At 41.5% G+C, this 15,349-nt stretch overlaps 1 protein-coding gene across 1 annotated transcript in view; it reads left to right on the top strand.

Annotated features, from left to right (window-relative positions):
- Positions 1-15,349, top strand: part of tnfrsf21 (tumor necrosis factor receptor superfamily, member 21) — a 46,445-nt gene that overhangs the window by 23,875 nt on the left and 7,221 nt on the right. Inside the window, exon 4 of the mRNA XM_032585480.1 lies at positions 8,411-8,676. Within this exon, the coding sequence (XP_032441371.1) occupies positions 8,411-8,676 (266 nt within the window). The remainder of the gene's footprint in view (positions 1-8,410; positions 8,677-15,349) is intronic.

The following is a 15,349-nucleotide window of genomic DNA, read 5'->3' as shown; positions in this document are numbered from 1 at the left end:
GTTTTATACATGCCAAACCCATAGGGGGCAGCGTAGCGCAAAGCTAAAACCTACACCAGCCAATCGGAGCGCTTCAAAACAACCACGACTTCCTGTTAGGAATTAAATATGGTGCCAGGAGGTTCATTTGTGTCGACAGATAGGTATAACTACTTTTAAATAGCATTTTAGATGGTAAAGTTATTAAAACACGTGAATTGGGAATCATGTCAAAGCAAGAAAGTGAATAAATATAGAATTTTCTCAAATGTAGATGTGGCTGGGTGTGGACACGGCAATAGAATAAGAAGAGGTTGAATAATGTCTGAAACACTTTTGAGATTTTTATTTTAAAAAGCTATTTAAACTAATACTTGTTTTCCCTTTCACTTCTCAATCAAGCAACAATCTATGATGGTCTACCTCTTCCAATAACGATAAAATATGCTGTGTAAAGTGGGGGAAAAAAATCAGCAAAAATATCAAAAAATCCTAAAACCCTTGCATAGAATCAATCAGTAATCTTGAAAGTGTGACCCTATGAAATGTGTTTGTGTGTCACAATGAAAGCTGAGCATTAGCAATGCTTTGAAGGAATTGTTTTCCACTTCAACCTTTCTCTTTATTGCGCTCATGTGTGTTTTCCTGATGTGTGTTCTCTCCTGATGAGTAATGCCGTGCCCATATGCATGCACTTATGTGGAGCTATATGTATGCACATGCAACTCAAGCAGCTAGTTTACGCTGCTATTTACTCTCTGGAACATAAAACGAAACTGCTTCTTAATCCTTCCAAGGTGCGTGGCTGGCTCCCCTTGAAGGTTGTAATCCACCTTTACTAGAGCAGTTAAAGCAGTCGGGCAATAAAGGCAAAAAGAAGGGGAAATGTTCAGGCATGGATCACACACATGCACCGCTTGGCATTTGCTCAGAGCCAGCCAGGAAATGGTGAAAAATGCTACTCCTCCACAGTAAGGCCAGGCAGGGCTTTCCGGGACCCCGGGCCGGGTTTGTGTTGTTGTGGTGAGGGTGGAGCCGTCACACAAAAGGAATCACAAAAATGCCTCATAAAGATTACATTCAAGACGTTTACAAGCCCTGAAACTTTTGAACATTTTCCCTCAACTAAACTGTACTATAATATGTTAATTTCCTTTGTAGACCTTCCCTATTGTAGCTGTATAGTAATAAAAAAGAACTTTATTGTTGTAATTTGATTCTCCTCAGGTGTATCTTGAGACTCCAGAGCAGCTAGACGAGTGTAGCCATCTAATGCAGAATCTGTTTGGTTGATTGTTGATTAAAAGTTTGTCGCATGAAGTTAGATTTTGAAATTATATTCCAAGTCACTTTTATAAACGTTCTTGCTTGATTATCTCGTTATGTGCTTTACTGAAGAGATGGTGCTTACGGGTTTTTGATATGAACAAAAATAAAATTTTGCAACAAATTGATTATATTTGACACTTTATTTTGACCCCAAATCACAACTATCCTTGATCTCCAAACTTTTTTAGACATTGTGATGAACACTGAATAAATTATCTTCGGCAAATTTGATAAGCTACTGAGCTTGTAACAGCCCTGGCTATCTTGCTAACATGAACATGAAAAAAAAAGTGATAAAAATAACAATTTGGGTGTGCTTATGGTTAAGCGGAAATTCTCAAAATGCAAAGCCAAATAAAGGCTGGTTTAAGTGGCCAATGGCAATTGCAGTGTGTAACTACAGATACTGATGATCATATAGTGTATGCAGTTGTTGATCCAAAGCGCATTGACATTTGTGCCGCTCTATGTTGTCACGGGAACCATGTAGTTTTCTAACAACCACTATGTCTGCACATCATTCAGACGTAGTACAACAGCCTCACCTGAGTGTTTTTCTGGAAAGTAGGATGTGTTCAACTGGTCTGTGCTGGTATAGCATTTTATCAAGTTCAGAGGACTCCAAAGCTCATTGACCCATTCATACACATTCCCACACCGATGGTGGTAAGCTACTATGTAGCCACAGCTGCCCTTGGACAGTCTGACAGAAGGGGGGCTCCCATACAATCAGCATCACCGGAAGTGAAGTGTCTTTCACCTGTTGTTCCTTCTGATGCCAATTATAGTTTTGCCAGAACCCCAGAGTGTGTAAACATTGGTCCCAAATGAACTATTCCTTCTGGGTCTTTGCTAGAGAACGTATTTCACATCGTCACGACTTTATTGAAAACACCAGCGGTGTTCAAGGTAGCAGATTAATCCTGAAAGCAAAACTCAGCACAAAGGCACCGTCATACCCTTACGATAAGATCAGGTGGGTGTGGTCTTGAGCTATGTTATTTACGGCAAACAGTTCCAAAGAAAGATACGGGGGAAAACGTGAAGAAAAACAACATTGTACCTGCCCACCATCCTTCCTCGTTAAACATCCACACCTTTAATAATGCCAAGTTCCACATCCAAAGCCAGCGGGGAGCCATGTGTTTGACTACGCGGCTGTGTGCAGTATCAGGGTGGGCCGGGGTAGCCTGGGACTGATTGCGAAGAGCAGAATTTGAGGGGGTTGTTGCCTGGTTGGAGTTTCGCAGCGCCTGCTGTGCTACCACACAGCTGCACACACATTTCATCAATTTAGTTTTGTGTGTTCCTGAATTAACGGGAGAGGACTATGTCGTGAATAATTCAACTGAATGGCGTTTGTTAAGATACTGACGCACACACTGCCCTTCTTCAAGTCCTGCTACAGACTAGTACAGGGTACGGAGCTGAGGCATCGTTTTGGGTTTGTTTATGTCAATGTGGTGGTTGAAAAGTTAAAACGTGTTTAAAAAAAGACATCATTTCTGGGGAAAGGGTTTGTTAAACAAAAACAAACTATTAGTTTACGGGGCCACTCTCACTCTGAAAGAGCCACATAAGTGTGACCTTGTTAATAAATCTCACCAAACTCACAACACTGGGGATGGAACTTGAGAGCAAAACCTTGTATTAAACAGTTCTAATTGGAACTGATTTGTGGTAATAAGGTCAAAGTACAGTTACTGCTGCTGTACATCTTGAGAATTGGGTGTTAACTACTGTGACTAATCAAACAGTTCTTTGCTCAAAACTATGTGAAAATAGTGATAGAAGTAATTACTAAATACATAGATTGGTACATTAGCGATTTAGCTTGGCATGGTTAGCATGAAGTAGAGACTTTGACTGGGCATGTGAATTTTAGCATGCCCAATCAATGTCTCTACCTCATGCCAAGCTAAATTGCTAATGTTGTTGTTAAAAGTTTGCAAATCAAAATAAAACAAACAAAAAAACTTGCCATGTTTCCACCTACTGGTTTAGACCAAATGTCATGCTACGCAAAGCGTAATTTTGTCAGATGTTAATATTATCTGTGGCTGTTGTAAACAGGAAGGAGGCTAGCAAGGTCTTAGCCTGGTCAGCACCTTCCATACACAATTCTGCTCGATTTTAATCTTACTTTACATCTGGTGGAATTCCAACCGGGCCGATCAGCAAACAGAAGGAGTTGTGAACGATGACGTTGCTTTTCAGCGCTGTTGTAGAATTGTAGTCTGCCTGTAGTTTAAGCAATGCCAGTGGAGTAAGTGAACGGCCACAATTCCTAATTTTGAATTCGTTCAGGTCGACTCTTCTCTCTTTGCGGTGGAGGACTGTTGTTTACAGCGTAGGCAATTTCCAGAAAGCTTCTTATTGTCAAACTGATGCACTACATATAGTACACCACGGGCAAACGTTAGCGAGTGGCTAAAATAAAACCAGGCTAGCATGGAATGTGTTGCTATCAGGCAAGTTGTACCTGTTCTTTCATGTGAACTAGTATTGGTGATGTTACTTGCTGTTTGGAGATGTAGAAAAAGACATTTTAATGCTCTCTGACAGTGGAAACAGCTGGTAGGTCATGTGAGGTAAATGTTGCTACATCAGAATGTATTTTCTCTTTTGGAAAAGCCAAAAGCCGACACATGCCAGCGTAAAAAGACTTTGTTGCAAAACTGAGAAAGTTTTTTCGAATTCTGTTGTTTCCATCAAGCTTTCCTAATGCGATACTTCAAAATGCTTCTAAAAAACATTGATAGAAACACACACAATCTTTCTCACACTGACGATTTTGCTGTCGCTGTTAGGCTTCTGTGTCCACTTCGCCCTCGATGACCTGTTTTTCTTCCAGACCTCCGAGCCCCATTAGATTTGATCTATCTTCTTCTATCACAATAATCTGAAACATCTTATCTGCTAATTCCACTGTGAAAGAAAACAATGAATGCTGCTACCACAAGCCAAAAAATGTGTACCGCCAAGTAGGATGAAAAACATTTTTGCACATTTATGAGTCAAGCGTCGGTCTTGAGACTTATGTGTTATTCAGTGCAACAAATATGACGCGATCTGTCTCATTAAGCGCTTCTCATGCGAAAATCACATTTGCTTCGTCGATGCACTATTGGATCACTCAGGTTGTCCCATTTAGGCACCCATATGTCACTTTAAACGGCAGACTCTCCATACAGCAAACACACAAACACGTTATCCAGCATAAGCCTCGATTAAACTCAGTTTTCCCACTTTCCAGACTAACACATCTGCACTCTGACACACTGAATCTTCACGTGACTTATATAGGTCATTTAAATGAGTCCAGCTTGCTGTAGCTAGTGAAGTATGCGGAGCAGGGGGGCATTTCTTTTTTGCCGCAGTGTGTCGAGGCCAGCGAGGCAGATATGACTTGACAGGCTCTCTGCCCAAAAGGCCGACACGCGAGCTCCTCTGACCCGATGAAATATCAGCAGTATCATCTGGAGCAGAAGTAGTGGAGTGTGTGTTGCTGTGTGTGCTTCAGCTGGAAGCCATCTGGGACAGAGATACACTGCTTATTGAGGTCAAATTAATGTTATTCAATTCTTGTAAATCATTAGTTCTCCCCATTTTTTTTCTTCCTTGGAATGGCTCAAGAATATAGTTTAGACAGTTTGGGTGCAGTGTGAAAACGAATCGCAGCAGCCGAAATCAGTTCAGTTCTGAAGCGAGTCCAACGAATATCAGGTGTAAAAACACCCAGGAACAAATCACCTCTTGCCACCCACGGCCTTTTCTTGGAATATTTTTGTTTTGCCACATAAAAGACCATGACAGCTTAAACCTGGGTTAAATCTTGATGCTAAGGTCAGATTTGAGCTGAAGAAAAACAGTCTTGGATGTATTTTTTGGTTGCCTCTCTAAACCTCACATACTGGTGCATACCTCACATGTACATAAAGACTTCCCTCTTGACTTTTGTGTTCATTCATTTCTCTGCTCATACAGTTAGGACGTACATGTGATTCCTCATATATGTGTCACGCCCTGAGTCACTACTATGAGCTTACAGCAGTCTAATCTCTCCTCTCCAGTCTGAGCGCCTCATCCTGGATTTATGCACTTAGCATGTTTCCTGCCGCAGACGGTAATCAGGGATCAACTTGACGCTCATCAAAACTGGAGGAACGCTGTGCCGTGTTGAGCCTTTCTGGATGAAATGTGTTTTCACTGAATACACAGCATTTCTTCTTCCTTGTAGGTGAGCAGCCACATCCGAACGCTGCACCAGGAAGCACGCCCCTCCGTGGAGACGGGCTGTCTGGCAAGCCACTGGCCAGCTCTGGGTTTGGTGGTTGCCAGAAACACAGTGTTTGTTTTCAGGGTGTGCAAGTACGTGGGGTGTGTGTGTGTGTGCGTGGGGGTGGGTGTGTGTGTGTGACTGCGTTTTGTCCAGCAGCATATCAATTTCAGTTCAGACAATTTCATTCTCCGGACAGATATTATCCTGCAGCTTTAAACGTATTTTCTTAACCTGAAAATATGACTTTGTTTAATAAGGTTAACAGAATCCCTGTAAACTTGACTAATAACAAACCACCCATATATCAAAATTAAATAAAACAAAGGGAGCTTCAGATAAGCCAGAATTTGTGTTTCCAGCACCTGGATGACAGTTTTTGAGGTAGTTCCAACCAGAGGAGGTTTTCTGTCAGGATGGGTTTAGGAGTTTTGGACTCGGTCGGCTTTTATCTGACAGTTTCTAGATAGCAAAGTGGAAGAAGGAGACAAGGAGGACACACAGCTAATGGACTCTGCTGGGAGCTGAACCTTATATATCGCCGCAGTGGAATGATAACCTCTGCGAACGGTGGGAAAATGCTTGTACGTGTCTAGTTTCTGCCACTTTCTGCATTTCTGGTTGGTTGAATAACAACAACGGAGCAAATATAACACTGTCCTTTCTGTCAAAATCACGCATTTCAAAATGAGACATTCCTTACATTAGATAAAGACAGTCGCTTGCTTGCTGCTCTACAAACTCATAAATCACACGTAGCACCCGAACAGTTTGTTTTCGTCCATCCACAAATGACCTTTGACCTAATGTGCTCGCTGTAGACGGAGCACAGTGAGCTCACGTTTCTGCCGTCGACGGGTCTCGGTTCCCGTAACGCCGCGTGTTGAGATCTCAAGGAAGAAAGAACACAGTCTTTTGAAAAGTGCTTCGAATTGATAAACCTTGACTTGGTTCTGAGAATGCCAGGCTTTCATCCCGGTAACTATGTCTCAAAATGTTAAGAAGTCCAACTGAACAGTTCTCTCAGTCTTTCTCTTCGTGACTGAAACAACAGTGTATCAAAAATATTGATCCGTTTTTTTTCTTTTCTTGTGAAAGCAAGAAAAAGTGGTTTGACAGCTTTCTGTTGAAGCCGCGTCTTCTGCGGTGCAAAATGTAGCATTTTGCATTGGAGTGTGGACGACCTGTAGAAGAAACATCTCAGTTTTACCAACAATCTACTAGGATGCCCTTGTCCTTGTTGCAATTGAAAATAAATAGCTGATGCGTGAAAACAAAAAGCTGAGTTAGAGTTGGCGATAAATGAGTTACTCAAAATGTCAAAGTGAATTGAATCTTTGTTGAGTCAGCGTTTCAAACTTGCAGATTGTGAGATTTATTGGAACTAAAGTGCCAAGACAAGTTTATTTGTATAACACGTTTCAGCAACCAGGCAATTCAAAGTGTTCTTCACATGATAGCATGGTAGAGGCATAATAAAGAAAAGTAATGAAAAGTTGGAATACAGACTAAAATTAATGATGTCTGCGTTATTACTAATCAAAGGCAACGCTTGATTTAAAGGAACTCTGTGTTTTCAGCATTTATGTCGTTTTCTGGAAGTTTGCTCCAGATTAGAGGAGCATAAAAGCTTAAATGGTTGTTCTCCATGTTTAGTTCGGATTCTGATTCGATGATTTATGTACCCGCAGAAGTATTTTAAAGTCTATTCTCTGAGCTCCAGGGAGCCGGTGGAAGGACTTTAGAACTGGGGAGATGTGCTGTTTTCCTAGTTTTAGTGAGAACACAAGCAGCAGCGTTCTTAATCAACTTAATTTGTAGTTTACCTTTTTTATGCAGATCTGTGAAGACACTGCTGCACTGCAATGTGACTAAAGATGAACACATTGGTGAATCTCTTTAGCTCTTGATGAGACATTAGTCCTTTAATCCTACAAAATGTTCTTCAGGTGACAGAAGGCCGACTTTGTGACTGTCTTTATGTGAGTCTGGAGGTTGAGGTCCGAGTTCATCACTATGCCCAGATTTCATTCTGATCACTAGTTTCCAGCTGTAATAACTGAAGTTGTGCATTGACCTTGATTGCTCCCTTTTGCTCCAAAGACAGTAACTTCAGTTCTGTTTCTATTTAACTGGAGAAAGTTATGGCACATCCACACATTTATTTGTTCTAAGCATCTGTTCAGTGCTTCAAAGGGTTAATCGTCACCTGGTGACGTTGAGATGCATAGCTGTGTATAATCTGCATGGATATGATAACTTATCTTATGATATGCTATAATAGAGTGAACTTGTATATATCAAATAAAAGGGACCCCAGGATGGTACCTTGCGGTACTCCGTATGTGATTTTTATCACATTTTATGAAAAGTTGTCAGACCGACCTTCAGATAACGTATAAGTCTGACTTGCATGGAGTTACATAACTCACTTTGACCCCGGCGTGGTGGTCTTGTAAACTTGTCTAAACTTGTGAATTGTCTCCCAGCCCAAGCTGAGATTGAGTGATGTCACTTGGTTGGTTGTTCCAGGCTCCACAAAGCGGCCTCAGTCTCATTGAAGACATTACACAATTCTGTACCAGTTCACTTTCCTCCAAAATGGTAGAGTGCCAGTTTAGATGTTTTCAATGGGCTGCTGGTTCTGAAACTCCTGTCACAAATCCACTTTTTGTCCTGTTCTATCTTTGTAGGTCATTTACAGAAAGCAGCCATGTATTTCTTGCACATTTAAGATCCAGTAAATTGTGATTGTAGGAACTTTTACATAAATTAATGGGTCATTCTTTCAACACGTGTTCATCTGTATGTGTTTCTGCACAGGGGTGGACATCCTGAAGCTGGTGGCGGCCCAGGTGGGCAACCAGTGGGTGGACATCTATCAGTCCCTGGCCAATGCCACCGAACGTGAGGTGGCCGCCTTCTCAAACGGCTACTCCTCTGATCACGAGCGAGCGTACGCCGCGCTGCAGCACTGGACCATCCGAGACAGCGGGGCCAACCTGGCCAAGCTGATCAACGCCCTGCACCGGCTGCGCCGCATCGACGTGGTGGAGAAGATCCGCTGCGTCATGGAGGACAACCCGCAGGTACGTTTCTGTCCACGTTCCACCCAGCTCAAAACGCTCCAAACCAGTTTGTTCTGGATGTCAGAAGAAAAAACCCCAAAACAAACCAATATGTGTGACCTTTGCTCGCATCAGGTTTTTTCCATTAAGGGCTCTATCAACATCAGGCGCACATGTTCTGGTACACACTGTTCTCTGCATGTCTGTTTTACTGAAATCTAATCTGGGAGGCAAGATTTCTCCGATTTTTCCCTCTGAAGCCGGTCCCGGAGGCTCAGCTGCATTCCCCACATTAAAGTACCACTTCACTTTCAGAAGATGATTTGATGTTTCAGCGCTAATTGCAGCGTGTGTTGCAGCGTTCTCCAAAGTTTAGGGGGGAAAAAAAGAGAGATAATACGAATTTGGTTCAGGATTCTGTGTGCACATGTGCCGGTAGGTCGCGACTTGTTGCATGCATGCTTTAGTAAAACTCGAGGAGTTTTGACCTTGCACTGCAATCCCTTATGGACATTTTGGATCATTCATCACCATTTACTTAGCGTCTCTCCTTTCCTGTCCTGTCCTTCTGCTCTTGTTTCAACAGTTTTTATTGAATCAGTGCTCTTGACCACACTCTCCAAGGTCAGGGCTGCACAATAAGCACACCAGCCAAATTCATGTGTTTTTTCATCTCTGCTTTATTATTATCAGATCACCTCAAGATAAAGAGTGATGCTGCAGAAGGTGCAGGTTATTAAAACTGCGTAGAACGGAACTGCCTGGCAAAATGGCGGTGAGGTTGTATGGTCTTCAACCAACATTGGGAAACTGTCCGTTTAATTCTGGTTTTACTTTTCTCACTATGAACGTAACCAAGCCTGGCTATAAGTAGAGAAGATCTAAACAAACTTCTCTACTTTGTTCACCATCAGATTTCACATCAAGCAGGAAGATAATAAGTTCCTATTTATATATATCCATGACCAAGATGGCTGTTATGGCTGGTAGCCGATATTTACTGATATTGTATATTTTACATGCATTTCACCCTGCTTTCGACACTTAGAAAAAACAGCAACCCTACTAACTGATTCAGTTAAACTTCCCACAATTCTTTGCTGCATCACTATCATTCTCACACAGACCCAAACAGACAACACATGACCAACCTCATCCACTCCCCGTCCAGAAAGAAACAGTAACAAGATGGAAATAAATAGTTTTATTCATCAGACCGACACCCATATGTTAAAAAAAAAGACTAATATCGGCCGATACCGATGTTATTGCCAATATATCAATCATCCCTATTGAAAACCTTTAGCTAATGTTTTTCAGTGCACATGGATCTCTGTAGATGCTCTAAGCCTTAGAAATATGGCCATTTATCGTACCGTTTATCATTTATTGTGATAAATTTCTTATCATGATTTGATTTTGATTTATTGTTGACATAATACATTGCAACTGATGTTTAAGGACCAGTAAAACTGCCCGTATTTTCTCCGCTGTTTTGTCAATAAAGACCTATCAATGAATAGCAATAAATCTGAAAATATGATTAAATGCAATTATTGTATGCATTTAAGTGGCAAAAATCACAATTCGGATAATTAATGGTTCTTATTGTCACTTTAAGTTCATATCGCCCATACCTAGTACTAGCTCATTTCAGTCACCTTTTTCTTGACTTCCTGCTCTTGATCATCTAACACAATCTTACCGAGTTATCAGGTGATTAATGATTCCATATTTTCTATGAAGTGAATCTGTACAACAGAACCAAGCAGACTTCTGGAGAAGGACAGTTTTACCTCTAAGGTTCTTTGGTTAACTCTGGCCCTTCATCTACCCCCGACCCTTTCAAAAGAAATGAATAATATTTGTGTTCCTTTTAAGGAAATGACGGTAGCACAAGCCAAGCAGGATCATAGAATATAAATAATTCAACAAATCAGATTCCATCTATATTGAAGTATTAGTACGTTTTGCACCTGTAAGGATCAGACGATTTTGTTTAGCTGACCGTAACTGTGGCATACCAGTCCATGACGGATGCTAAAGTCATTTAGATTTGTTTCTTTGGCCTTTCCTCATTGTAACTTTAAAAAAAAAAATGTTTCTCCTGCTTATGCTATTCCAAGAAAAATGAAACAGTCGTAATTTATGGGCTGTTCCTGAGGTCATGACCGTTTGATGAACTGCACGTTAGTCCTTAATTCCCAATGAATCAGTTGTGCTGCATTTTTGGGAAGCGTGTCAATGCGTCTTCTTACGCGATGGAGATATCTGAGGCCGGGTTTTGCTTTGTCATAGTGTCAGTGGTTTTTCCTGCTGCAGAAAAAAAAGAAGAAGAATGGAGCATCAGCCTCCTGGTTGACGTTTCTGTTTTTGTCCCCGCTTCACCGTGAGCGCTGAAGCCAGACAGAAGACGAATGTAATCGCCTCTCTTCCCTCATTTCTGTTTCTGCTCACAGAAAGCCTAGAGGCACTCTGAGAGAGCGGAGCAGCACCTCAACAGAACGTCCAGGCTGTGTGTTTGCAGCACTGCAGTGATGCTAAAATAGTTATGAGCAAGAATCTATGCTTTGATGGAAAGCCTAAAGGCTTCTTCTCTTTTCTTTTAACCTCATCTATCAACAGAAACATTGATGGACTGATGTCACAAAAATAGTTACACAGTTAGATGAAATGTTATCTTGAGGTGAGACTTTGGTGTTTTAACCTGTAGTATGTTTGTGGTTAGCATTCATTAGTTAGCATACAGTCCATTATTATGCTACATCACCAACAAAATATCCCAGTCATGGGTTTAAATGCTCGTCTCCTTGTAAGGAAGCATTTGTTTTTTGTGGCTCTTGCACATAGTTTAAGTGATGAAAGAAAAAAATGGGTTTTCACATACAAGTCCCCCGTTTTATGAGATCAGAGTTTACTAGTAAAGTGAGGCAAAGCCTTTGTGGATTATGTGTCTGAAAGAGATTGCGTTGCGCCTTTCGACTTCTACGGTGAATGACTGATTAAAGAAAAGCTCCTGTGAGAGCGCAGTGAATTAAAGCATCATGTTGAAGACCACAGCAAAGTTCACACAGAGCTGCAAAACATAACGGAACGACCTCTTCTTTCATCACAGTGTCCTTTATACAGGAGCTCGATTTAAAATTTGCCCTGATACTCAAAATCAGAAAGAAAATAAACATTTTTGCTGGAGTTCGTAGGTTAGATTATTGGGTCCAATTCAGTATATTACGCAAGTTACTGTCATTCTACAAATGGGATGTGGTGGAACATCGAGTCCTGGCATGCGTTAGAAGTATGCGAAGTTGACGTAGTCCTGTGTAATGTTCGTGTATTCTGGCAATCAGCGTGAGATTGACAGTGTTCTGCTGCATCATGACCAGGTGCCTTACCTTTCTGCGATTTTTACAATCTGACACGATGAAGGATCGACAGACCATCTGGGATTAAAATGTCAGAGTGTAATGAGTTACCTCAAGAGGTTGATTTGCAGTTTCATTGTCTCTGAGCCATGGTTCTGCAATCAGACACTTCCAAAACCATGGCACCATCTTCAATAGGGTTAAAAGAAAAATCACGTGTGTTCAGTACCATGTGGAAACTCTAAAATACCTCCCATTGCTCCCTAGAGCAATCTTTCACAGTCCACCACTAATGAGCAAAAACACTACAATCCTATTTTGCCTTTTAACTATGAAAAGACACAATCAAGGGCAATTTGTGACATAGCTTGTGGCTTAGTGTTTATGGCTTAGTTCCCATTATCAGCCTTGCAGTCCCTTCTCCAACAAGCCCCAGAGCAAAAGAGCACATGCTTTTTTTTCTGAAGAAAAAGACAACAATTTCAAAGAAGTCCCTCTTGAGCTTTTTTAAATGTAATTGGGGGGCCGTCGCCATCACATGTCTGTGATTGTGTTTGTCCCGCTGGGGTGTGTAAGTGAGCATCCAAACCCAAGCTGAAGGGGGAAATTCTTCATAAAATCACAGTTAAAATTTCAGATTAAAGATAGTTAAACCAACTCTACAGGAAAAATGTTGAAGAGGGCAATCTGTCAAAGAACAAGATCAACAGTACAGCAAATATGCAAAGGTTGGAATGAGTACATGAGACATGAGATATGATCTGTTATTAAAGAGCAAGCAAAATAAACCCACCAAAACATTCAAACACAGATCAGGTTTCTGTTCCATACCAGAAACACAACTAAGCCAAGACTAGCTTAAGATTCACTGAGATCTTATAGAAAGATTAAAAAAACGTGTGAATTTTAACAGATCATTGCATTAATCATGACATGCACTGATTAGGAATAATTAGGACTAATGTCTTAGTCAGAATATTGTAGATTAGTAGTATTTTCACATTACCATAGTCTGGTAGACATGGTTCCATTGGGGACCAAAATGGCAACATTTGTCCCATTTTCAGCTGTTGTAGTTCACTTTCAGCCTTCACTGTGTGACATGACCCAAACCCTTTGAAAAACTGTTCACCTCCTCACCTGTGGTGGCGCTGCATCAAGAACCACTGAAAGAAACTGGACTAAAACCTCTAAAGAAGAACATACTGAGAGCCACTTTCTTCTTCTCAAAATGCAAACATAAATGGAGTGTCGTCAGATTTTAGCAGTTGATTTCTCTCTTGTCTAGAAGACAAAAGACCACTAGCCATTTCTCCCACTGGTGCTAGACACACGGGGTTGTTTTACCCAGAATGCCCTGCGATGCCGTCTGCTTTGGGGAGGTCTCTAGTTCGCTTGGTGTTCACATATGGCCGTCAACCAAACCAAGACCGAGGCTTGTAGGTGAACCAGGGTTTTGTTTTTGGTCTGCGTCAGAGTTCAATTACGCATTCACACCTCCCCAAATGAACCGGACCTTCTAAGGAAACAAACTAGAGTTTGATTAAAATGATTAAAATGGACTAAAGAAGGCTGTAGTGAATTCAAACTAAAAGTTGAGAAGCTGAACATACAGAGGGAAGAACACAGAGGGAGCCCAGTTCCACTTGAGTCTGCATCTTGGCAAGCAAAATATTTTTTTGGAGTGACAAGTTAATCTTTTGATCTGATAAAGGGAATCTCTCCCCGCTACTTCATTCTGCTGCAGTCTGCCACTTCTGCCAAGTGAGCCTGGCTGGTGCAGTCCCTCAGAGTGTGTATGTCTAAACAAGCTGTGTGCTGGGGAGTTGTGTGTGTCTTGTCCCCAGCAGGCCCTCGCGTTGCGCTGAAAGCAACGGTCAGCAGCCCAATCTGGTGGTTTTCTCGCTCACACGCACAGGAAGACACAGGCCTCGGAGCTTTCTGGAGCCGCCGTTCCTTTGTTCCTCTCCGTGACCCCTTCTCTGCTTCGTCGTCCTCTGCAGTTCAATATGTACTACGTGTGAATTGCAAGGAAGCAGGACTCCCATTGGCTTACAAGAGGCTCTCAGATGGAATACATAGATATTTGCGAAAGATTCTTCCTGGGTGGCCCGTCATGCTTCACTGGGGACAAAGCTTCTGTTGTTTGGCACTGTGGTCTGACGTTATGCGTAAACTGCAATCTGCTACTTCGTCTAGCTGATTAAAGCAGATTAACTCAGTCATGAAAAGCATTTTGTTGGAAAACGAAGCACCAAAATGCATACTGAGAGCAAAATGTGGTTAAACACCAAAGTATGATTTATATGTTCCAACCTTCAAAGTAAGCCCTTTCTTCTTTGATAACAGCTCTGCACAAAGTCATCAGTGCTTGAAGCAGCTTTATGACTTCGTCAGCTCGAGAACTTGTGGGTTCCTTTGTGGGAACGCCGTGTACTCTGACTGGTTTTCCTTTAGAGGTCGAACTCATCTTTTCTATGGTTAGACCAGATAATTGCAGAGGTGGGCAGATCTAATGCAGTCCGTTTTTCCTCTTCCTTCTGGCTCAACAACCTCCTTCAAACCTATATGTGAATTCTGGCTCTTCATTTATTTCAAAAACACTGAATTGTGTTTCTGGAAATAGGTCGTTTTGTCTATTTAGTTGGTTCTGTTAAGTTTGTACGTTGTCTCCATCCAGTTGCAATGCAAATTTTAAGCGAAGCAGGCATATTTCCATCTATTGGTTTTGAGTGAATCATCCAGGCATGATTTTGTCAGATGTTGACACATGGTTGTAACGAAGAAGATGTAGAGATTGCAATACAACATGGACCAATGATTTTGTAAAAATGGTGAGTTTCTTGGACTCAGGAACTGGCCACGTCTTCCGTCCCTGCCACCTGAAAATTGAGCTGTTAGCATGTGGCCGTCATACAGCAACAGTCTTCAGTCAGAGGCCTCTTCGGGTTAGGAGCAAGAGTTCCTGGCCAAAGCATCACCATCTATAACGACGATGATTGAAGATACTTGGTACAAGTTACGACAACACTTACATTTTCTTCATGATAAATATAGTGTCATTGAATTGAATCGAAATATTAAAGAACTTTGGAATTCACCGATTTTTAGATGTTTTTTCTGATGGGTGCTTCATTTTAGAGCCAATCTGTCCTTTTTAACCCTTAAAAACGTGCTTGTGGCTAAAAGGCAAGAGGTGGGGTAAACCCTGGACAGGCTGTCAGCTCATCACAGGACAACACAGGATTACACATTACAAACCACTATGGATGCTCACTAGCACATGAGAATCATACAGAATGATTAGTTAAAGGAACATGGTGCTTTTGGTC

This window comes from Xiphophorus hellerii, chromosome 15, assembly GCF_003331165.1.
Source record: "Xiphophorus hellerii strain 12219 chromosome 15, Xiphophorus_hellerii-4.1, whole genome shotgun sequence".
In the NCBI taxonomy this organism is placed as follows: domain Eukaryota; kingdom Metazoa; phylum Chordata; class Actinopteri; order Cyprinodontiformes; family Poeciliidae; genus Xiphophorus; species Xiphophorus hellerii.
This window is presented reverse-complemented; position numbering and strand designations above follow the sequence as displayed.